This window comes from Castanea sativa, chromosome 6, assembly GCF_040712315.1.
Source record: "Castanea sativa cultivar Marrone di Chiusa Pesio chromosome 6, ASM4071231v1".
Classification (NCBI taxonomy): domain Eukaryota; kingdom Viridiplantae; phylum Streptophyta; class Magnoliopsida; order Fagales; family Fagaceae; genus Castanea; species Castanea sativa.
The window spans coordinates 3752282-3778828 of NC_134018.1; the positions used below are offsets into that span (position 1 = coordinate 3752282).

General features: G+C 33.9%; 2 protein-coding genes and 1 pseudogene across 2 annotated transcripts; 1 reads left to right on the top strand and 2 right to left on the bottom strand.

The window, feature by feature from the left end:
• Positions 1-7164: 7164 nt before the first annotated feature.
• On the top strand, positions 7165-21743 carry LOC142638794 (uncharacterized). The gene is made up of 5 exons (XM_075812859.1): positions 7165-7242; positions 7339-7389; positions 7542-7821; positions 9020-9110; positions 21584-21743. The coding sequence occupies exons 1-5, from the start codon at positions 7165-7167 to the stop codon at positions 21741-21743; spliced, it is 660 nt and encodes a 219-aa protein (XP_075668974.1).
• A 1366-nt stretch (positions 21744-23109) lies between these two features.
• On the bottom strand, positions 23110-24017 carry LOC142638530 (uncharacterized). The gene is made up of 3 exons (XM_075812556.1): positions 23786-24017; positions 23539-23697; positions 23110-23323 (listed from the first exon to the last, which is right to left on the bottom strand). The coding sequence occupies exons 1-3, from the start codon at positions 23907-23909 to the stop codon at positions 23223-23225; spliced, it is 384 nt and encodes a 127-aa protein (XP_075668671.1). The 5' UTR covers positions 23910-24017; the 3' UTR covers positions 23110-23222.
• LOC142638798 (protein FAR1-RELATED SEQUENCE 5-like) lies at positions 23969-26547 on the bottom strand (annotated as a pseudogene).

The window sequence follows — 26547 nt, forward strand, 5'->3', positions numbered from 1 at the left end:
TAGTTGGAATTTTCAAAATACATCATATGTTCTCAGAGTACAGAGGACGTGAATGTAGATCTTACATGTAAGGATAAAACCATATAATTTAATATAAAAAAGAATATAAGAATATATAAAGGACAATATAACAATAGATATAGTCAAACAAGTATAATAGAAGTCAGGAGGAATATATGACAATATAAAACAATATAGTAAATAGTAATAGTTATGACAATATAGTTATAAAACAATAAATTCTTACTTGAAAGGAAATCTATCTTGAAAGCTTTATTGAAACAAGTGGATGAACACCATACTTCTTTATATTGGATGTGGATTTCAAAAAATTCACAATTGGATAATATTTTTTTCTTATATCCTCCATGCTTGCAAAATTTCAGAAAATCAAAGATCAATAACTAAGTTATCAATCAAGTGTTTAAATTTCAAGTTTTTATAGTCTAAAATTATGCATATTAAATAATTTTATGAATTAAATAGTAAATATCATCCAATTAGCACGAAATTGGACATGCATGTTAAGAACATAAGGAGCATGCAATACAATGGTTAAGATTTTTAAAATATATAATCATGTTAATTTGTTTAGTGGAAGCTGTAACCATTGACTAAAACCAAATTTGTAGCCAAACTTTTTCCAAATAATATTAGTAAAAGTATTTTAAAAAATATATATATCAATTAAAGAAGCAATTAATTTATCAACACCAAAAAAAAGGAAGAAGAAGAAAAATAATAGCAAGAATGATTTGGAATAGAAAATGCTATATGTGTTGGGAAATTTAGACCCCAGTTGATAGAATTAATAAATTTTAAATCCAAGTTATTAATTAGATTTATTATGAAATAAACCTTATTAAAAGAAACAAATATCATTATCATGTCAATATCATGCAAAACGGAAAATTAAATAAGACAAGATATGATGACCCAGGAAAACCAATGAAAAAAACTAATTTCACAGTAAAAAAAAACCTAGGGGAAAACCTTTCCGAAAAGCAATTCACTATAGTAAAGAGAAGTTTCGGATCTAATACAAAACCTTCGTCCGTAAACTCTACAATCCTCGTAAATGAACTCACAGCAGAAATCTTCTACCGCTTCAGAATCTCTGAACTCTTTAATATATGAACGCCACCATTTTGCACGAATTCCAGTACGTGACTAACCAATGATGCACGGCTCCCAGTACGTGACTAACTCACCAACTTGAAGAAGATGTTGGCTGCAAAGTTCTTCACTTCATCAACAATGAAGATCAAAAAGCACTTGGTTACAAAACTCTAAGGCGCAAAGAAGTAGTAGCTTCTTTTAGAGAGAATAAAACATATGTCACCTTTTGTATATGTTCTCCTTGTATTCTCTTATGTGACAGCTTTTAAAATAAGCCTTATATATGTCTAGGGTTGTGAGAAAAAAAACCCTACACATACATGTCAACATGGGCTGAAAATCAGATTTGAAAATTCTGATTTCGTAATTTTCGATAGATAGTATCGTCGAGCTATTTACTGAGCCTCAATAGATAGTATCTGTCGAGCAGTTGTTGAGCTTTAATGAATTAACACTTCTTCACTTGTTTCTTGGACAGATTTGCATAGCTTCAATACTAGACTTGAACTCTTGTTCTTTAAAATATTAAACATATCCTAGATCTACCCAATTATAACTAAAGTGTGTTTTGTCAAAGGATTAGCCAATTATATAAAATATGTCTTTAACAATCTCCCTCTTTGACAATCCGTGACAAAACCATAACAAACAAATGAACATAAGAGAAAAGTCATAAATCACTCAACTCATACTCACTTGTTGAATACAATAAAATTTATCCAAACACAAACTCTTGAAAAACTTTGCAAGAAGAGAGTTCATGGCATGATAGACTTTGACAACCTATATTTCTGAAACAATTTAAACAAAACTCATTAAGGCATCTTAGTGTGAAACAAAAATGAAAGATTGCATACATAAAGAAATATGTGTATAAATAGAGAAAAGAAACAACATATGTAGAGATAGGTGAAGAAGACATACATAATCATGTATATATATAAAAAATAAGCACAATGTATGTAAACATGGTCACAAGACCGGTGTACAAGAAAAAGAAGCTAGAAGAAGCTAAAAGAAGCTCCTACAACAACAAAGAGGTAAACACTCCCCCTAACAAGATGAAACACAACTCCCTCTTACAAAGGTGTGTATTTCTCCTCCTAACATGTAGAATCTTAAAAAGAAACCACATTTTCTCCACAATTTCTCTCCCTTTTTGTCATGATTGACAAAGGGTACAAGAAGCTAGAATGCTTCACCCGAGAAACATAAAGATGATCAAGGGGACACAAGAAATCCATATAAATGCATGAATGTAATGAAACAAGATGCTATGGATGACAAGATAGTATAAGGATGCAAAACATGTGAAAAAAAAAATGCATGCAAGAGGATCTCGACAAATCGAGACTCTGTCAAGAAGCTATTGAGCAGAAGCCGACATCAATGGATCGAACAGCTATTGAGCAGACAAAAACTATCTCAATGGATCGAGAAGCTGTCGAGAAGCTGTCGAGAAACTATCAAGACAAAGTCTAGAAAGCTCGATAGATCGAGATTGCATTAACTTCTATCGAGACAAGGAGAAATAGGGTCTTGATAGATAGCTAGCTGTCGAGAGGTGTCGAGAAGCTATTGAAATTACTTAAACTGTTATTTAAAGAAAAGAAAAACACAGACATGAATGCAATCAAGCATGCTACTCAACTAAAGATCCAAACAACATTTTAATCTCTTAAAAACATCTCCCAACAAGAAAAATATCAAGCATAAAGATCCAAAACACACACACACACACATACAAAACAAGTCTAACCAATTTTATATTTCAAAACAAGTTAAGACAGTTTAGTGAGCATACATTAATACAAGTATTCCTTATGATGGCCAAATCACATTGTATCTGCACATGTATCAAAAATAGCAAAGAATATTATGTGTTGTATGTGAAAAATATCCAAGATTGCATAAGTGTTTACATGTCATGACAATTTGAGATATGAGCATTTCAATTTAACTCACACACGATCATAACAGCTTGATGGGAACTATCACCTTCGAGATACATCCTATAACTCCCACATCTTCTAGAAGACATGCTTGCAATTATATATAAAGCATTTTGATTCTTTTTTCTTTTAATTTTATTTGTATATTTTCTTTTAAGCATCATGCATGGGCATATAAGAGAGAGAAAAGAAATATCCAATTATGTTTAGTTTTTAACATTGCACTTTTGCTATGCCGAAGTATAGAGATGTCATTTCATGATTGGCAGGCAACAATGGTGAGATGATTATTTATACCTTTCTCTTAAAATTTTCTAGTCCTACTCGTCAAAAAGAGTGATACGAGTGTGAAGTACAAGAGATTACTTAATCTTATTCATCACAAACACGAGCCACAAAGCTCACTTACTTAGTTGAGCATAGAGATGCTCATCTAAGCTACAAGAGATACAAATTTTAGAAAACTTTGTTTCAATAGCCATCAAAAGTACACAAGTACCAATGTACACAAAACACACACTATTTTTGTATTTTTTTTGTGTGAATTTTTCTCTTTTTATTTTGAAAAACAAAAAATAAAATAAAAACTAAATAATCAAACAAAAACAAACAAAAACATGAAAGCATGAAAGAAAAATGCAGATGCATGAAAGTATGATTCCAAAAGCACATACAAAATAAGCAAAGAGAGTCCTACTTTAGATAGAAAGAATTAAAGTAGAGGACAACAGAAAAGACAATTAAGTCTTAGGCTCCTTTCTCACCCACACAGCATAAATCTTTGGTCGTAAAGATGAAAAGACACATGTCTTAGTATGTTTACTAAAGGACATAGAAGAATTAGAATTCTCCTGAAATTAAATTAAAAAGCTCAAGATTTTTAATAATTCTCCAAACAAAGGTGTAGTTCTTTGAGAGGAAACCTATAACCGTTTGGACATTTGCTTTTGAGGATACAATTTAAAGCAATTAGGACGAATGTGTCCAAAAACACCACAATAGTGACAAACATGAGCAGTTTTAGGACTACTAGGCTTTCTAGAGTGAGGTCTAACAAAGAATTTAGAATTAGACAAATCAGTTATGAATTTCATACCTTTATCACCTTTCTTAGATTGGGGCACAAAGATAGTCCTTGATCCATAAGCCGTGGAAGAGGAGGGGCTGAAGGAAACATTATTTCCTAAGCCAGTCTTATCAGAACTAGGCTTTTGAACACTCAACACCTCATCAAGCTTTGCACTAGACATCCTCTCCATTTAAGTTCTAGCTTGATTAAGCTCAACCTCAAGATTCTTGACCTTCTCTTCTAATAAGGTGTTCTCCACAACAAGAGTCTCAACTAACCTTGTAGTCTCATCTAGTTTGACTAGCAATTCAGTTTTTTTCAGTTTTTACCTCATTAAGCTCTTTTATACAAAGATGAGAAGTCTTTTCAAATTTTATGAATTCAGTGTATAGCTTATCATAGGCTTCTTGAAGGGTCATCTTTTTGGGTACTTCATCATCAGAAAAATCCTCACTGTCACTAACACTCTCCACAATCACCTTTTTAGTTGTGGCAGCAAAAGCCATAAAGTGACCACATTCATCCATATACTCATCGGAAGAGTCATCCTCAGTATCACTCTAAGTAGCAACTAACCCTTTATCTTTTGAATTCTTGATCTTTTCCTTCATAAGATAGTTTGTGCACTCTATTCTCATATGACCAAAACCTTTGCACTAATGGCACTGGTTAAGGGGTTTCTCTTTCTTACCCTTCCTAGAGGATTTAGATTTCCTAGGAGGTTTGTCCTTATCATTTTTCCTAAATTGAAGAAACTTGATAATCTCATTAGCTATGAAGGTTAAGTCCTCAACAGGGACGGACCTAAGTGGGGCCTAAAGGGGCCCGGGCCCTTCCTGGGCTGAAAAAAAAATGTTTAACAGCTTAAATTTTTCCAAAAAAAAAAAAAAAGAATTGGGCCCCCCTTAGTTTTTGCTCAGGCCCCCCTCCCAAAATTCATGAGTTCCAAGCCCAACCGTCCAACCCAGAGGCAAGAGCCCATGCCATGACCCATGTAAATCCAAAAAAAAAAAAGAAAAAAGAAAAAAAGAAAACTTAGCAATACACCTAATGCCTAATGGAGAAAGTGAAAGCCAAAGGAAAAAAGAAGAAGAAAGGAAACAGAACAAAGAGATAGTAAGGCTGAGGCGAGAGTGTGAGATAGAGAGATAGAGAGGCGCGACGACGAGAATACAGAGAGATAGAGAGTGAGCCACTGAGCCCAGACGCCGACGCGACGGCACGACGCCATCATCATTAGTCATCATGCTTCACGTCGACGCGATGCGACGCAAGACATTGCTGCAGTACCCACCCACGCCGATGCCGGCACGCCATCATCACGCGAGCCCTCCTCAGCTGTCGCCGCCGCCGGTTGCTTGAAGCTTAAGCCTTCACAGGTACTTAATCTATGATCATTTCCTTCAAGAATCAAAACCTAATAAAATGTTTGTGATTTGTGAATAAATTGTTTTAACAATCTGTGCTTGACTGCTAGTGGAGTATTTGTGTTTTTACTGATGATGAGACTGAGAGTGATGAACTGATTATTGATGTTGGTGATTGTGAATTGAATCTGTGCTACAGCCTATGGATATTTTTTTTTTGGGATTTTTGGCTTTGTGACTCTCTCTCTGTCTCTTGTATTATATATAGATAAGAGAGATAGAGAGAGAGAGAAGAGTTTGTAGAGAATAGATATTTGTCTCATTGTTTAACTGTATGTTTGTTTGTGGCACAACTACCGGTCAACAAAGCACAAAGTCACAAACTTTGTGCTTTGTTGATTGTTAGTTGGGCATAATAGGGACAAGTCATAGAAAAAAAAATAAAGTTAAGAAAAGTTTTTGTTAATAGTGCTGGGTAGAATAAATAACGAGTGTTGCTAGTGCCGTAGTGGGATTGGGTTAGTGGGTCAATATCAGAAAAATTGAGAAAACACAAAGACAAAGATAAATAAAGGCAGACCAAAGACAAAAAGAAAAAAACAAATCATATAATATAGAAAATTGTCACACAAATTTAAGAAAATTGTCACACAAATTTAATATATATGATTCTTATTTTATTTGTAGATCATGAAAAAATCAATTACAATGCTTGATTTTTTCAAAAGAAAATATTCAAGTTCTTCTGAAGTCAACGTGGGATTGCCAACAACTAATGTTGCTATTCCAATTCTAGAAAATGTGGATGTTCCAATTTTAGAAAATATGCATTCCCCAATTCTAGAAAATGTCAATGTTCCAATCTCTCAAACACAATTTCAAAGAGTTTATCTTGATTCTTTGGATTATGATCCGGAACACGCAAACAAATATGAGAATATCATGTTAATCAATATGATGAAATTCGACTGGCTTACATTACAAAAGGTCCGCACCAACCTCCTCTAAAGAAAAACAAAAAAAGTGGAAAACACAATCATAGCTTTCAAGCTTCTTGGTTTGAATATAATAAATCATGGCTTGAATATTCTCCTATGACAAATGCAGCTTATTGTCTACCATGCTTTGTCTTTCATAGTCCAAATGGGGTTGTGGGACAAAATACATTCACTTTTGGTGGATTTAGAAATTGGAGAAAAGTTGGGGGGCAAGGATTGTTATCTTCAAGGTCATATAGGAAAAGATCCTAATTCAGCTCATAGAGTTGCTAAGAAAATGTGTAACGATTTGATGAACCAATCGCAGCATTTACAAAGGGTAGTTAATCATTTCACTACTGAATGAATTGCAAATAATCGGTTGCAACTGAAGGCATCAATTTTTATTGTCCAATATCTTGCCTTTCAAGCTATAGCTTTTAGAGGTCGAGATGAAAGTTTTAGTTCATTAAATCGTGGGAACATTTTTGAATCATTGGGTATTGTGACTTTTTGGAATGAGGAGGTTGCTGAAATAATAGAAAAAGCTCCCAAAAATGCAGCCTACACATCACCTAGGATTCAAAAGGAAATTCTACATGTTTTCTCAATCAAAATGAAGAAGGCCATTTGGGAAGAAGGCCATTTGGGAAGAAATCGGTGATGCAAAGTTTTGCATAATGGTTGATGAAGCTCGTGATGAGTCCATGAAAGAGCAAATGGTTATGGTTTTTAGATATGTTGATGCAGAAGACTTTGTGAAAGAACTTTTTTTGGGCTTATTCATGTTGTTGACACTGCGGCTTTGACTCTAAAGAAGGGGATATATTCTTTGTTATCTTAACATTGCTTAGATATACAAAATATTCGAGGGCAAGGATAAGATGGAGCAAACAACATGCGAGGTATGTGGAATGGATTACAAGCTTTGATTTTGAATGATTGCCCATATGCTTACTACATCTATTATTTTGCACATCGCTTACAATTGGCATCAGTAAAAGCATCAAAACAAGTTGTCCCTATTAGTGGGTTTTTTCTTACGTTGCTTTTTTAGATCAAAATTGTTAATGCTTCATGCAAACGTAATGAGCAATTGAAAGTTGCTAATGCTAATAAAATAGCACGTTTAATTGATCTTGAAGAGCTTGAGACTAGAAGTGGACTTAATCAAATTGGCACTTTACAACGACCTGTAGAAACACGTTGGAGTTCACATTTTAGATCAGTTTCTAGCTTATTAAGGATGTTTACTCCAACTCCTGAAGTTGTACAAAATACAATTGATGATACAATTCTTGGAGAACATCGGGTAGAAGCAGAGTCAGCTTATAAGAGTTTAACTTTATTTGAATTTGTCTTTATCTTGCATCTTGAGAAAGAAACTATGGAGATTACTAATAAACTTTCTTAAGCTTTGCAAAGCCAATCTCAAGACATTTTAAATGTCATGCATTTAGTTTCATCTACTAAAGCATTTATCCAAAAATTTAGAGATGATGGATGGGATGACTTACTCATCACTTTGATATCATTTTGTGAGAAACATTCCATTGATGTTCCAGATATGAATGCTCGTTATGTTGTGAGACGAGGTTGAGCTCGTAATCAACAAGATAATGTTACAATCGAGCATCATTATCGAGTAAATATTTTTTATGCTGCAATAGATTCTCAACTACAGGAACTAAATCATCGGTTTAATGAAGATGCAATAGAGTTACTTAGGCTTAGCTCAGCTTTAGAACCTTGAGAGGCATTAAAATCTTTCAGAAGTAGTGATCTTTGTTTGTTGGTAAAGAATTTCTATCCACAAGATTTCACAGATTATGAAAAACAAGTGTTGGAGAAGGAGCTTTATCATTTTGAATATAATGTAGTCCAAGATTCAAAGTTCAAAAAATTGAAAAGTTTATCTGAGTTGTGTCAATGGTTAGTGAGAACTAGAAATTTAGAACACTACAAATTTTTTTATAGAATAGTGAGACTTGTTCTTACTCTTCCAGTTTCTATTGCTACTATAGAGCAAGCATTTTCAGCTATGAAAGTCGTCAAAACTAACCTTCGAAGCAAAATGGAAAATGATTTTTTGACAGACTCTTTGATGTTATACATTGAAAAGGATATAGCTTCGACATTTAGTTTGGATTCAATCGTAAATGATTTTGAAAATTTAAAAGAGCGTCGAGTTCCCTTTTCATAGATGATTGTATTAAGAAACAATAGTGTTTCGTGTATTTTGTTTTTGTTGATAGATGATTGTATCTTAATATATTCAGAAACAATGATTTCTGGGTATTTGTCTTGGTCGATAGTTTATTACTACTATATAGATGTGTATTTGAAATTTTTTTTCGCTTATCTCTGCCCACCCCCCCCCCCCCCGACTTGAAATCTTGGGTCCATCACTAGTCCTCAACCTCATCCTTATCTTCATCTTCATCTTCAGAGTCATCACTCTCTTCCTCTATACCCTCAAGAGAAAAGTTTTTACTCTTTCCACATTTTCCCATTAAACCTGATACCAACTCATAGGTTTGAAGGTTCTCTACAAGCTCAATCAAAAGAATTTGATCAATGTCCTTCACCTCTTTAATGACAGTGATCTCAGTATGGAATCTTTCAGGTAAGGACCTAAAGATTTTTTTAACAATTTTGGATTCTGCTATAGATTCTCCAAGGTTGAAGGCAGAATTTATAATATCCTTGAGTTTAGCATAGAACTCATCAAAGGTCTCATCCTCCTCCATCCTTATTTCTTCCAAACTACTAGTGAGTTTTTGAAACTTCACAGTTTTTACTATTTTGGTACCTTCATAGGTAATCTCAAGAATGGTCCATGCTTCCTTGACAACTTCCATAGATGATATTTTTTTGAATGTCACCCCACAAAAAAAAGTATTCAAGGCCTTACTATTGAAATTTGCCGCTTTGATTGTTGCTTCATCCCAATCCACAGGCGCTTCCTTTGGCTTAATCCAACCAACTTTAATAGCTTGCCATACTTGTTCACCTAGAGCCTACAAAAAAAATTTTCATATGAATTTTTCAGTACGCATAATTAGCGCCATCCAATAAAGGAGGAATCAAAAGAGATTGCCCACAATCCATGACAATGGGGGTCAAGGATCACACTCAGGAAATTAATTCAATCAGAGTGTACCCTTTCTGATACCACTTGTTGGAAAATTTAGATCCCGGTTGATAGAATTAACAAGTTTTAAATCAAAGTTGTTAATTAGATTTATTATAAATAAACCTTACTAAAAGAAACAAACATCAATATCATGCACAACAGAAAATTAAATAAGACAAGATATGATGACCTAGGAAAACTGTAAAATTGTGATTTACAACTATGTTTTATGTTGGCTTTATTCCATGACAAAAAGTTTTATATTTGCTTTAATTTGTTCCTTGTATTTTGTAAAAAAAATTTATATTGAGTTTAGTATTAAGTTGGTGAAGAATCGAGCATAAAATAAAGAATCAGTGGATTTCGCGAGTGTCTCGCTAGAAACTAACCCGCGAAAGAGCCACATGAGAAGCACATGCTGGAAGTTGAAGAGTCATACCAGCCTGGAGGTTTTCGCGAGTGTCTTGCGAGTAAGGCCTTCTTGCGAGATACCTACAAGTAAGGCCTTCTTACGAGATACCCGTGAAACTCTCTGCCTAGAGGTTTTTTAAGTGTGACTTTCTTACCCTTCACTCATACTATATATACCTTCATTACCCACAAAAGTATGAGAGACTATTTAGAGAGAAAAACCCTAGATAGGTTTTCTACAATACATACCCATCATTTTAGAGAGAGAGCTACCCATCCTTAGTGAGAAATTATTGTAGTCTCTTCTCCTTCCCTCTCTAATTTCCATACCTTAAGAGGAGATTTGTACCCAAACACAACCTACACATTTTCAGAGTGTAGAGAGTGTTTTGGAGTTTGGGAAGCTTTGGAGATTTACCAAAAGAAGCTAGTGAGACTTGGCGGATGTAATCGGGCGTATTGTGGGATCTGAAAAGTTAGACAAGACACAGTTCTAAGAAGTCTTGTTAGAGCAAGAGCTTGGAAGGCTTAAGTACATTGGGTAGATTAGGCTTGGAAGGTCTCTTGTTATTCGTGTATTCCAACTTATTGTCTAGTAGATTGATTTACCGCTTGAACGGCTGTGGAGAGGTTTTCCCCTGAGTTTTTTGGTTTCCTCTTCGATAACACATCGACGTGTTATCTTGTGTTTGCATTTTTCTCTTCCCTTACTTTTTGTGCTTTACTTTTATTGTTTGTAGTTCATGTTTATGCACTAGAGTAGTTTTCAGTTTATTGCGCCTCATTTACTCTTATTCCGCACTTAGATAAGTTAGAATAAAAGCAATCTTACCGTAATCTTTTAATTTGGGGTCTAAACAAGCTCTTGTGTTTATACATAAATCTGAGCTTTCAATTGGTATCAGAGTGGGTGCACTTGTTTTGGTTTCACTACCTAAGTGTAATCCTTGACCCCTTTGTGTTTATTGCCATAGATAGTGTTTTGTGTGCTTCTATGGATGTTGTTGATTGTAACATGCCATGTGTTTGTGAAAATGCCTCTATGAGTGTTAATCCTCATACTTGTGATGACATGTTACATGAATCTATGGGTGTTGTTGATATTCCAAATATCAAACTTTTAAAGAAAAAGACTAAGAAGTTTCATGAGAATTTAAGCAAGTTCTTTTGAGAAAAGGATGATTTGATTGCTAAGCCCAATGAATCCAACAAATTAGTTGAAAAGTACAAGAAACTTACTAAAAGTTCTCTTGAAAAACTAAAAGAGTTTGAATGTTTGAATATGGACTTAGATGCTAAACTTGTTTTGTCTAACAAACTAGTTGATGAGCTAAAATGTGAAAATGAATCTCTTAAGATGCATGCCAAGTGTTTGATTACTGAACCTATTACTAAAAGTGACGAAAATATTTGTTGCAATTATGTTATGGTACCCAATTTTGTGCCTATTGTGTGTTCTACCTCAAAGGACAAATCAGCAAACATTCCTCCACACAAAAGAAATTAAAAAGTGGAGAGAAAGACTCTTAAGCCAAAGCGCTCATTTAGGTATCAACCTAAGGTTTTGGATGAATCTAAGTTTGTTCCAACTTGCCACCATTGCAGTGTGATCATTCATATAAGACTTCAATGTCCCAAGTTGAAGAGAGAACAAAACCATGTTGCTAGATCCCTTCCTAAAAAGCCTAGTGGACCTAAACTCGTTGTTTGTCACAATTGTGGTGTCTTTGGTCATCTTAAACCTCATTACTCTAAGTTTCAAGCTCTTAAAAGAATCAAAAGAAAAGAGAAACTTGAGCTTCTTGGAAGTTGTGCTAAAAAGGGTAAACCGGATTTGAATGAAAATAACATGTTGTTAAAGAAAGTGGTTAATGCTTTTATCTCTTTATCTATGTGCATCTTCAGTTCTCATTCTTCCAACCCTCGTCTCACTTCTCATGAGACACGCATTCCAAACAACCGTTCTGTTTGGACGAGGAAGGGTTCTTATGGTTGAGCTTATGCTCTTTTGGTCCTTGATCTATTTCTTTCGATTTTTGTAGGACCCTTCATGCATTAAATGCTTCATTGTCATGCATTTGTGCATCATGCATTTCTTTATATGCATTATTTTTGTTATTTTTGCTTTTGATCTTACTTTTATGCTTTTTTGTGTGTGTGTAAGAATTTAAAAACACATAAAAAGTGAAAAATTCAAAAAGTTTGATCGTATATGTTAGAGCACATATCTCATGTGAGTTTGGCCTAGTACTTTCGTACTAATGACATAGTGCATTTACAAGCTTAGCTTGTTTTGTATGTACATCTATCTTTGTAGGAAAAATCTTGAAATCTATGTGTAACTGTTGTAAATTGATCTTCAAGCTTGTCATGGATGATTAGTCAATAGTCTTGTTGGTCTTGATACATGCATAGACTTGTGCCTATATCTTTTCCCACGTTTTTATGTTTTTGCTATATAGCTCATCAAATGTAAAATCTCAAAAAGAGATATTGAGCTATAAAAGCCGTCACACATACTAGTATTTGACTAGAAAAAAGGGAAAACGACTTGTATTGAATGTATGGTGCTTCAAAAAGCCAAAGGCTTACTCACAAAATTTGGAATATTAAAAATTTCAAGCATCGATCTGAAAATGATATGTAAATGTTGTTTTATGATCAAGTGATAAGTTGTAAAGAAGCCAAATGAAAAAGCTTCAAGATTATGTAATCATTTTTGTGGGAGGTCATATATATTAATTTCTATAATTGAGATAGACCACTTGACTCAGTGTTAGTTGTGTATGACTTGATTAAATTGATCATTGAAGCTTCACTCTAGACTAAGAACTATTCCACATTTGATACACACACACAACACACAAGTCTAATGTTCAATGAATCTCTATTTCATTTGTGTGATTGTACATGTTCAAATGTGATGTATGTGTGTGCTCAACCATATGTGGATCAAACCAAAATGATTTTTGTTCTTTTTGTTTGTTTTTGGAAGTGATTTTTATCACTTATGTTTTTCAAAGTTCTTCAAGTTATATTTTTTTTGGTGAAAAAACATGTTTTCTAAGTGTTTTCATGACTTATTTCATGTATAAGTTCAATCGCGAGTTAAAGGGTCCAATTCTTAAGTTTTTCAGCTTTGGACAGAAAGTTTCACGACTGTTTTGTGAGTAAGGCTTACTAGCGAAATACCATCGAAATACTAGCAAAATTTTGCGGGATGCTAACCAGCAAAAATTCCCAGCTTCCCACTAAATCACCAGTTCAGCTTTTTAAATGGCATTTTGTAGGTCATTTGTTTTAAACTTCTTCCATCTTCTTCCAAACCCCTATTTTAATGTTTCTACATCAAAACTCAACTAAATTCAATTATTTTACGTTCCATAAACATTTCCAAGGTAATCTTTAACTCTTTTCACTGATTTTGATCATTAGATTATGTTTTTGGGGGTTTTTATGTTCATAGTTGAGATTTTCTCAAATGGGGATTGGAAAACTTAATTTTTGTCAATCTTTTTTATTATATTTTGTTTTAAATGTCTATTTTCTTTGGATGTTGGCCCCTTGTGGCAAAAATAACATGTATTTGGGCAAGTTTTTCATATGTTCATGCATTGTTTAATATACATGTGTAGTGTGTGCATTCTAAGTGTTTGATAAAATGCCCAAATGACATTTTCTTATTGTTTTGGACTCTAATGAGTACTAATTTTTAGGGATCACCATAATTATTCATATTTATCATGTTTTGATCATTGGTGGTGTGTTTTATACACTTTGTCTCATGAGTGCTTATTCATGCATTGGTCATGCATCTCATATGCACACTAGATGCATCTTACTACACATACTCTAACACTTGACATGTTTTGCATTCACTCATATTAGCTAAGTTTTTTTAGACCTTTTAGCACATATAACATGTTCTTGTGTCCATGTCATGCCTTGGTCTATACCTTGTTTCCACATCCTTAGCATGTCATGTTTGCTTTATGCTTTGTAGCATTTTTTAAAAGATGTTTTATATTTTGTTTAAGCTTCATTTTCTCATTCATCTCATTTATTTTCTCATTCATCTTTTACCCTTGTTCATATCTTCTTTTCTTTCCCACATTCCTCTTGATTATTTTGTCTGTTCATGACAAAAAGGGGGAGAGTATATCGGAAAGTATACCGGTGTGTATCGTCATTTCTATATGACTTATGTGCACATTCTTAGGGGGAGAAACTCTACCTCGTGCACATTCATAGGGGGAGAAGGTCATAGGGGAGATGCATATACTAAGGGAGAGAAGACAATTTTTTTAAGAAAACCTTGTTTTGTCTAGTTTTACCTTATGTTTGTTTTCTTGTTGCTTTATGGTGATTTAAGTTACTTTTATTATCTATGCTTTGTTGCTCTCATTGCATCGTGTTTATGTGTTGGAACACACTTATGCCCTTATTGGATCTTGTATCCTTAATGCAAATACTTTGGTGTTTTGCATTAGTTGTGTGTTGGGCATGCATACTTCCTTATGTTATTGTGCTTTATTGGATGCATGTTCAGATAATCATTTGCTTTGCTATATGTTAAGATTGAATTTATTCAATCATTTTGTTGGCTATATTCCATGTCAATTTGCTTGTAATTCAGTATTTAGAAACCCTTGTATTTAGGTGGGAATCATGTAAGGATAGTGTGTGAGAGAGAGTGAAGAAAAGCTCAAGAGTGTGCACTCAAGTAAGGGCTCGCGACTAGCGAGTCGCCAAAAAGAGGCACACGTGTGAAGCATGCAGGGGAAGCTAAAGGGTCACGCTAGCTGTCGCACTACAGGACAAAACCTCCAACTAGTTAGGCAGTTATCTTGTGACTTAAACTCACGACTCGTTCCAATCTCGAGCTCGAGTCGCCAAAATGTCCTGTTTGGCTAAAACTGACCTTTCGCATTCCAAACACACACCAATATAAATAACCCTTATACCCACATATTGTGGAGAGCTTCTAAAGAGAATTTTGAGAGAGAAACCTTAGAGAAAAACAAGATTGACTCATTCACAATCTTCATCCTTTGATTCTCCAAATTCCTCTACTTTCACCCTCTCCATTGATATATCTTTGAGAGGTACATTTAACCAAATCCTTTTCTCACCATACACACATCTGTGAGACGGCTATTTGGTGCTTGGGAAGCAGTTAGGAAGGGACCAATTGATATTGGTTGATGCTATGGGCTATAGCGGCATCCGGTAAGCTAAAGAAGACAAAGGTTCGGCGTAACCTCGTTGGAGCAAGAAACTTGAAGGGCTTAGGTACACTAGGTAGATTAGGTTTGGAGGGTCTTCTACTGTTCATGTATCCCAACTTCATTCTCTAGTGGATTATTGACCGCTTGGAGGGTAGTAGAGAGGTTTTATGCCGAGGAATTTGGTTTCCCAGTGGCGGTGCCACGTTATAGTCAGAGTGTTCCCAGGAACACCCAGACTTGAAATTTTTTTTATATATTTAAAAATTAATTTTTTTATTTGTTTACCTTTAAAAAAAATAGGAACACCCTCAAATTAAACTAAAATTTGAAAAAAAAAATTGTAACAGAGCAAAACAACAAACTCTCTCTCAACTCTCAAGCCCACGGCAAGCCCAACATCAAGCCCATGGCAAGCCCACGGATTCTCAGAGAAAAAAAAAAAAACCAAACTCCAAATCAGAAACCTCAAATCACTAAATCAGTACTTCAGAAATAACTAAACGCTAGCAAACCTAAAAACAAAGAGCAAAAGAGCAATGCCTCCCTTTAGAAGTTAGATCGGTCCAGTCGCAGTTCAGACTCCAAAGCAGAGCACATTGTCTTCGTCGCCCGACGCCCTTCAACGGAGATTGGTCCAGTCGCAGTCTAGAGCACATTGTCGGAGATTGCTCGTTGCTACCATCGCACATCTCGTCGCTGCCGTCACACATCTCGTCGTTGTCGTTGCGCATCGCTCGACGGTCACTACGACACTGCCTCAGCCTCGGCCTTCACTCTTCAAGCCTCCTTGCTCCGGTCCGGTGCTCTTTCAAGGTATTTCTCTCTTTTTCTCTCTGACTCTCTCTCAGTCTCTCTCTCTGTGAAATATGAAATGAAATGTCAGAAATGAATGACTCTCTCTCTCTCTCTCTATTCTTTAAGAGATAATTTTATCTGAACTGTGATTGGCTGAAGCAGAAGTTTAACTTTATTATTGTTTTGCCTATTTTTTGACTTTTTGAATTTGGCATCTTATGAGATATGATTTTTTTTTTTTGTGTGTGGTAAACATGAGTTATGATTCTTATCCGTTGGTTGGTGTGTGTTGGTTCTGGTGTTGGTGAGATATTAATTGTCTTTTAGTGTATTTTAGTGTAATGTTATTGTGATTTGTGATTGTGAAATTTTCTTATTGGCAGCTGACTCTTGTGATTGGGTGCATTAGGCAGGCTTGTCTATTGAGTGAGGTGGGGGTGGATGGGCACATGGGGCCAGATTATTGGGTAAAGCACTAAAGCAATGTAATGTGTACATCAACACATGATTGGCTCTTTTAGTGCAATATGCACATGAGATGTATGCTAGTGCACCTAATAAACAATAATTTAATTAACTAATAATTAATTGGCGAAAATAATTAATAATTTAATTAATCAATACATTATAAAAGACAAACAAATTAAATTATGTTAGGCTAAACAACAATTAATAATTTTATAATTAATGAAACAACAATATAACAAATTATAGTTTATAAAAGACAAACAAATTAATGAAACAACTAAACAACAATAATTAATAATTTTATTAATATTTCAAATAAACTTATTATTTATTGTTTATTCTTTTGCTACCCTGGGAAAAATTCTGGGAACTAGGAACACCCTAGGAAAAATTCTTGGAGCCGCCATTGCGGTTTCCTCTTCGATAACACATCGCTGTATTATCTTTGTGTTTACATCTCTCTTCCCTTAATCTTTACCTTTTAATTACTGCTGTGGTTGTGATTAATTTCGGTTTAGATTGTTTTACCAATTTTGATTTAGCTTATTTTCATATTCCGCACATGCATTGTTTGATTATAAGCTTATGTTGGTAATTTGTAAATTGGGGGTCTAAACATTTTATGGTGTTTTACACACTTTTTGAACATTCAATATGATCATTGTGGTCATTTCTATATGACTATTTTGGTATATGATCAAGTTGCCCATATGTTTCACATCATGTTTAGTTGATTGCATTTTACTTGTTACATTATACTTGTCCTTTTATCACTTGACTTACTTTGAGGGTCTAATGCGTTTTGTGCAAGTGTTTCAGGTTACAGGTATACATGTTCCAAGTTCATCACAACTTCTAGATTTAGGTACGAGTGAGTTTTGCCATTGTTCTCAAACTCACGTTTAAGTCTAGAGTCTATTACAAGGTGTTTTGTCACAGAATAGCCAAAGAGGGAGATTGTAAAGTTGTGATTTACAACTATATTTTATGTTGGTTTTATTCCATCACAAAAAGTGTTGTATTTTCTTTAATTTGTTCCTTGTATTTTGTGGGATTTTATTGTATTGAGTTTAGTATTAAGTTGGTGAAGAATCGAGCATAAAATGAAGGATTAGTGGATTTCGCGAGTGTCTTGCTAGAAGCTAACCTGCCAAAGAGCCACATGCGAAGCACATGCTAAAAGCTGAAGAGTCATGCCAGCCTGGAGGTTTTCGCAAGTGTCTTGCAAGTAAGGCCTTCTCGTGAGATACCCGCGAAACTCTCTGCTTAGAGGATTTTTAAGTGTGACTTTCTTACCCTTCACTCATACTATATATACCTTCATTACCCACAAAAGTATGAGAGACTATTTAGAGAGAAAAACCCTAGATAGATTTTCTACAATACACACCCATCCTTTTAAAGAGAGAGCTACCTATCCTTAGTGAGAAATCATTGTAGCCTCTTCTCTTTTCCTTTCCCATTTTCAAACCTTGAGAGGAGATTTGTACCTAAACATAACCTACACATTTTCAGAGTGTAGAGAGTGTTTTGGAGTTTGGAAAGCTTTGGAGATTTACCAAAAGAAGCCGGTGAGGCTTGGCAGATGCAATCGGACGTATTGCGGGATTCGAAAAGCTAGACAAGATACGGTTCCGAGAAGCATTGTTGGAGAAGGAGTGTGAAGGGCTTAGGTACATTTGGTAGATTAGGCTTGAAAGGTCTCTTGCTATTCTTGTATCCCAACTTATTGTCTAGTGGATCGATTTACCGCTTAAAGGGCGGCATAGAGGTTTTTTGCCAAGTTCTTCAGTATCCTCTTCAATAACAAATTGGCATGTTATCTTATGTTTGCATCTTTCTCTTCATTTACTCTTGTGCTTTACTTTAATTATTTGTTGTTCATGTTTATGAACTAGAGTATTTATCGGTTTATTATGCCTCATTTACTCTTGTTCCGCACTTAGATAAGTTAGAGTAAAAGTAATCTAGCCGTAATCTTTTAATTTGGGGTCGAAACAAAATCTTGTGTTTATACACAAATATGAGCTTTCAAATACCAATGAAACAAACTAGTTTCACAGTAAAAAAACTTGGGGGGAAACCTTCCTGAAAAGCAATTTACTATAGTAAAAAGAAGTTTAAGATCTAGTACAAGACATTTGTCCCTAGACTCTACAATCTCCGTAGATGAACTCACAACAGAAACCTTCTACTACTTTAGAAGCTCTGAACTCTTCAATATATGAACGCCACCCTTTTGCACGAATCCCAGTACGTGACTAACTCACCAACTTGAAGAAGATGTTAACTGTAAAGTTCTTCACTTCATCAACAATGAAGATCAAGAAGCACTTGGTTACAAAACCCTAAGGCGAAAAGACACAGTAACTTCTTTCAAAGAGAATAAAGCATTGGTCACCTTTTACATATATTCTCTTATGTGATGGCCTTTAAAATAAGCCTTGTATAGGTCTACAGTTGTGAGAAAAGAAATCCTACACATACATGTCAGCACGGGCTGAAAATCAGATCTGAAAATTTGATTTCGTAATTCTCGATAGATAGTATCTGTCAAGCTATTTGTCGAGCCTCGATAGATAGTATCTATCGAGCAGCCGTTGAGCTTTAATAAATCAACACTTCTTCACTTGCTTGTTGGATAGATTTGCATGGCTTCAATACTAGACTTGAACTTTTGTTCTTTGAAATATTAAACACATCCTATATCTACCAAATTACAAGTAAAGTGCGTTTTGTCAAAGGATTAGCCAATTACAGAAAATATATTCTTAACAATATGTAACAAATTCTAACTAATTTGTTAATGATCCATAGTCAAATCGAAAAAATTTGGACTGACGTTTAGTTATTGTTGTTGGTTCTCTTACCTCCAATATCTCAACATATTTCAATATGTCACCATCAAGGCCACTATTTAATAACGAGCCTTCTCACTCTTTTTTTTTTTTGCGCACATTAGAGGATTTTTTTTAGTGTTTAGTTAATATTTTGAGAGCCTAAATTTACATTTGTTTAAAGGGTATAATATTCTGAATACTAATCTAAATCACCATTAATTTTATTTTTTTTGAATTAGGTATTTATATTGTTTTTAGATAATTTAATAGTTGGAAGAGGAAGTTTGATGTTTTTGATGAGAATACTAATAACATCGGAACCATCCATTGACCATAGAATCCATAGATATATATCACCGAACAAGTACCCAGCTTGATGATAATTAAAGATTCCTTGAGTTGAACCACTTTAACTGCCGGCCACTACCAATATTTGTAGATGATCATAGGACTGACTAAAGAGACAAACAGATAGAGATGGCAAGTGATGGGTATCTATTATCTTCATTGTTTTTTTGACAAGGAGAGCGACAGTACTTAGGCATATAAAGAGGCTCTTTGCTTGTTTGTCTTTGCGGGCATATATTTTGATTAATTATTACTAATATCAATAGCTTATAAAAAAATTTGAAGAAATTTATCATTTAGTTATTAGAGGATTACTTATTGTTCTAATATCATGATAAATTATGGCTTATTCCAAATGTATATACTTATGTATATCCATATATACTTCAAAAAAAAAAAAAAAAAAAAAACTGAAGCATAGTATTTATTATTGTTACACTTTTGTTGAGCCACATCAGCTGTAATGTTGTAATTTTCTTTCCATTCTTTATATATATAGGCAATAAATTTTGCTAGTATATCATTGAGCCATACCATCCACTTATTTTTTACATCTTCTTGATCTTTTGAGTTTATATCAAAGCACAATCTACATGACTATGAATTTTGAATATGCCTACCAATTGTTTGAGTTATAAATTATTATAAAGTTTATTTTTTATTCTTTCTATTTCATTTTAATTTTGGTTGAGATAATATTGTAATTTTGTGATAAATTTTGATTATCATGATAATCTCATTTTTCCTTAATAGATGAGAAATTTGAATAATAAATTTAAAACTTATAAAGTTTAATTGTATATTAGACAAATATAACACATAATAATAGAAGTTAGAAGAATATGGTTCATCTTATAAAATATTAATCAAACACAAAAAAAAAAAATTAGGATGATATATTTGTAGGGATATAAAAAAATTTAATACTTTACTTGTAGAAATCTTAAAAAAAAAAAAAAACAATACTTGAAATAATTGTTACTTTTTATATATTATATCTCATTACATGATATTTATATATACTCACACATCATATGAGTCTGCTTCTAGGAGAAAGTATAAGATGTTTCCATAATTCCAACTCAGCCTATGATTTGGTGTTTCTTACCAACAAATGACTGACATCTGTCTAAAATAAGCCACATCAGTTTACTCCACAAACCCAAATTAAAAAGACAATTTGGCCCCCTGAAAATTTTTCAAACCGTGCCACTGTTATCCTCTGTCTCCTCCTCCCTCCAATCCTCTTTCAAACCTAATTCCCAAAATGAAAGCTTGATATTTTTTGAACCCCTGCCACTTACTCTCTCACTCTCTCCTTCGTCCCTTTCAAATCTAATTCCAGAAATCAAACATTACTCTCTCTTTCATACCCAAACTCCCTTCGATCCACAATTGCCTATTCCATTTTCTCGTCGCCACAGTGCTCTTCCCAAATTTATGAAACAAAGATTAGGATATTGAAACTGATCTGTATCTCTTTGAATTTGACATTGTTGCTTTAATTTTTCCCAGATTTAGTGGATGAAAAATTGTTATCTTTCTTTGAATTTGTTTTTGATCAAGATATGGGCAATTCAATAGTTTGGCAAGTTTGTTCTTTTGTTCTTCCCTAATAGGCTTTATTCATGACAAAATGAAAAACTTATTTGAAATGGCCAAGTTGTAAGTTTTTCATGGACATTAGTTAGCCATATAGGTTGATTAAGTGTATTAAGTACTGTATGAATTGTTAGTTATCATGCACCCAGATGAGAAGTTTTAGTTTTGAAGGCAGATTACTTACCTTGCAGTTGTCATGCTGGATGATATATATTATTATGTTATCTTGTGTTCATGCTAACAATACCTTTTTGTGTCATAATGTTTTTAGCATTTGTCAAAGGCATGATGATAAAACATCAGCTACAACAGGTGCAACATCAGCTGCCACACCAGAGCAGCTCAGGCTGCAACATAGTGCAGCAGCTACTGCACCAGAGCAGCACACACGAGCACCAGAGCAGGCAAGCAAACAGTGCAAGAGCAGATGATGTGCAGATTGAAGGATTGGATGAGCATCAAGGGATTGTGTCCTGTGTTACAAAATTGAAGAAGCTCAAGAATAGTATAAATATGTCTAAGCTCAGTTGTAATTGTACAGTAAATGATATGTAGTTTGTATACAAGTATAGTTAGCTTATTAAGTCAAGCACGTGTAAGAGTCTGTTATGTTTGTTAGTTCTTGTTCACACGTGTAGCAATCTGTGAAGTTAGTTACAGAGTTGATCTGGTTCTTTTGGTGTATTTATGTACAGATTTGATTCAATGAATGAGATGAGCAATCATTTTCATCAAAACAAATTTTCTCATAGCATTAAAGGTGAATGTTAGTTATGAATGGTGTGGCCAACTTGTTCAGCAACTTTCATTTCCTTTTACCAATGTTATAAGCCTGAACTCATATTAATAAGTTGGACTTGTTCAGCAACTTCCATTCCAATAATTCCATTATACCAATGTTAAAAGAGTGGGTTCATATCAATAAGTAAAGAAAAATTCGCATACATTTGAGCTGACTGTAAAGCAACCTTACAATCTTTTTTTTTTTTTTTTTGAGAATCTACCTTACAAGCTGACTGTAAAGCAGTTAGAAGATTGCTGTTATTGCAACAAAAAGGTGAGGAAGAAACTAAAGCTAACTTGACAACAGCATGAGCTGCACCATTATAACTCCTATTGATCCAACTAAAAGAGCAAGCAGCAAAAGACACAACTAAGCTTTCAAAAATAACATTACTCCAGCTTTCAAAAATAGCTAACTGGGCAGCCCACTGGATAGCAGCAGCTTCAGCAATGAGAGGAGAGCCAAGATGACACAACTATTTGCAAATTGTCCAAATGGGAGGACATGTAAAAATATTCATCCACAATTGCCTTATTTAAAGATAAACTTATAGAAATGAACTTTACCATCACATTTAAATATATTCATCATTTTCATATAGAATTTGTGTTAAACTAGAAGCTACTCAAAATGCAAATATAGAATCTAACATGTTTTTGTAGCTTCATTAATTACAAAAGGTATTCCAAAGAGTTGTTACAAAATGTATCAACTATCCAAATTGTTAGATATCCCATCTAAAAAGCAGCTGTCTAAGTCAAATATGTTGCCCAAAAATATTGTCCACTAGTTGTGCATGACTGTGCAGTTTGCTATTCAAAAAACTGTCCAAAAAAGTTCTTAATTATATTCAGAATCTTGTGCATATAACTGTGTAGTTTGCTATTCAAAAAGTTCTCAATTATATTCAGAATCTTCTGCATATGACTGTGCAGTTTGCTAATCAAAAAACTGTCCAAAAAAGTTTTCCACTTTATTCAGAATCTTGTGGTTGAGTCCTAGAAAAAAAAAAATAGAGTACATGTTAAAAGGCATTTTTTTTATTCCTAATGTAAAAAGTTTAAAAAACAATACATGTTAAAAGGCTTTTTTTTTTTCTTTCTAATGTAAAAAGTTTAAAGTGTACCTAGCTGAAGGATGATATTAGATTATTTTCTTGAAGCATTCTTGTATTACTAAACATGGGATTGAACAACCCTGGGAAAAAGGATGATGATTGAACACCTCCTAAGAAAAAGAGGAAATATAGCAAATGGTTAAACTTAATGGGCAAAGCTAAGAAAAAAGGAAGATTAAAAGAGAAGAAATATTAACAAATGGTTAAACTTAACAAGCAAAGCTAAGAAAAAACAAGATTAAAAGAGAAGAAATATTAACAAATGGTTAAACTTAACAAGCAAAGCTAAGAAAAAAAATGATTAAAATAGTAGTTTTGGACATACCATGTATCATAGAACTAACTTGTGGAGCTTGTGAACTAGTTGCATCTTTTCCACTTCTTCTCATCTTTTCCACTTGAATTTCTTGATTCATTCTTGTAGAGCTAAACATGGGATAAACAATAGACATCTCCAGGGGAATGAATGATGATTGAACATCTCCTAAGAAAAAAAGGATACAATAACAAATGGTTAAACTTAACAAGCAAAGCTAAGAACAAAATGGTTAAAATAGTAGTTTTGAACATACCATGTATCATAGAACTAGGTTGTGGAGCTTGTGAACTAGTTGCATATTTTCCACTTCTCATCTTTTCCACTTGAATTTGTTGATGCATTCTTGTAGAGCTAAACATGGGATAAGCAATAGACATCTCCGGGGGAATGAATGATACTTGAACATCTCCTAAGAAAAAGAAAAAATAGCAAATGGTCAAACTTTGCAAGCAAAGCAAAGAGAAAAAATGACTAAAATAGTAGTTTTGAACATACCATGTGTCATAGAACTAGCTTGTGGAGCTTGAGAACTAGTTGCATCTTTCAAACTTCTTCTCATCTTTTTCACTTGAATTTCTTGAAGCATAGAAGTAGATTGTGGAGCTTGTGAAGTTGAAGCATCTTTCACCTTTTTTCTTTTCTTTTTCTCCAATTGACATTTTATTCTAGCATCGGTTATCCCTTTCTTTCTCACATGTGGTGGATCAAGGATTGGTTTCTCCCCATCTAAGTTTGGCTGCACCTCATCATGTGAAAGATCTTGAGGACATTCTTTACCAACATCTTCCACCTCATTTGTAGCCATCATATACTTTTCAAATTCACGTGATAGCTCTCTTAGATTATCCATAATAAATTTTGTCCCACTATCGGTCAATGAAGCCTTATCAAACATATTATATCCCAAATGAGTTAACATGCTCATACGCAATGTACAACTTGATTTCTTTTTTGGTTGAGAAAAATCATCATCACAACACAATCTCTTTTTTGCATCTTTTGTCCATCTAATTGATATATATGTATTGGGTATTTTGTTCACATTATTAACAAGAAACACCCTTAAAGCATGGCAACATAACAAGCCCAAAGTCTCAAATAACTTCCAATCACAGCAAATGGTCAATTCAGACCGGTTAAAATGCACAGTGTATACCCTACTACTCATCTCATTATGTAGTGAATATGTGAAATTATTCTCATGATGGTTAGTTTCAATACAACTCAATCCCCCACTTGAATTGAACTCTTCTTCAAACATTTTAAACAAAGTAATAGTATAAACTTTAGTAGCATGACTTAAGATACCTCCATACCTCATTACTTTTGAAGGTACACCATTCTTACAATGAAAGTCTTCATTTATTTCATTTTGGCGCATTTCTACCACTTTTTCCTCATAAAATTCAACAACTTGAGTAAGTGTCATGGATGTTTTCATGATTTGATTGAATACACTATTTGTACTCTCACTCTGTTGGGTAGACTTCATCTTTGTAGAAAAGAAATCTACATTGAAGACTGGACACCACTTTTCTCGGATTTGGTATAACCTTTTAAGCCATGCATGATCCTTTAAATTATGCTTCTCAATCATACCATTCCAAGTTGACTCAAACTCCATTTCAGTTAAACATCCATATAAGCACTTGTTAAAGCTTTGATGGAAATCTGGAATACCATAGAGTCCTGGGAGGTTTTGTTGGACATTTTTATTGATATGCCACAAACAAAGTCTATGGTGAGATTTAGAGAAAACCGCCTTAATAGCATTTGCCATTGCTTGGTCTTGATCTGTAAAAATAGATTTTGATTGTCGACCTCCCATTGCTGTCAAAAAAGTCTCAAACAACCAAATAAATGAATCAGTGGTTTCATCTGTTAGAAAGGCACAACCAAATAAAAACATTGTTCCAATGATGGTTGATCCCCACAAATGGTGCACATATTAAGTTATATTTATTGGTTCGATAAGTAGTGTCAAAAACAACAACATCCCCAAAACATTCATAATCTAATTTTGATCTACCATCTCTCCAAAAGAAATTTTCCATTCTATTTTCTTGGTCTACTTTTATTGAATAAAAAAAACATTGAATCCTCACTTTGTCTATTTTTAAAATGATTAATAACACTTTGCCCATCCCCAGATTCAATCAGTTGTTTTCTTTTAGTGTGCAGGAAGTTATGGCAATCTCTTCTAAGGAACCCAACATTATTTGCACCACTAAGCTCCTTTGATAAAAATGAGTAAGACTTTGTTGCTTTTATGCTTGAGCTAACCATTGTCTCAATGATAGTCCCATGAGTACTTAGCACCTTCCTTCCTGATCTAAAATTACACCTCTCTTTTGGACTTGCAAATTCATAATTGTGCTCATCATTGAAGTGTGAAACACTCCAAATACCATTTTTAATATCAAAATGAATCCTAGCTTGACAACCTGTTCTTGTATCTAATTTATTAAACTTTTTATAATCACAGGGGTCTTCAAACTCTTTATGACCTTGTTTTGAACACAAAAATTCTCTTTGCCTAAGAACACGATCAATCTTTTGTGTAACCCCTTTTCTAATGCTAAACCCCTTGTTTAAAGCATACTCATTATAGAGATTATATGCTTCTTCTTTAGAACTCACCTGCATTCCAAGTTTAATTTCATAGTATTCACCCAAAATAACATTCACATGATTTTCACTTTTTTCATTGTCACCAGCTGTATCAAGAGCATTTTCTGAAAAATCCATTACTAGTCTAGCCTAATCATGAAAAAGAAAGTTGAATGAACAAATTGAATAGGCAGAACTCATAATTTTCTATAATAACACAACTATAGACTTAAACTAAAAAAAGAAAAAGGAAAAGAAAGATCAAATACCGCAGCAGAGACTCTTAGAAAGAGACCATTTATTGGAATAAATTCCTTCAGTAAACCCAATAGAACAGAAGCATCACATCCTTGTACTAGTGCCAAATTGAAAGAGATACGTATCAGTTTCAATACCCTGTTTCTT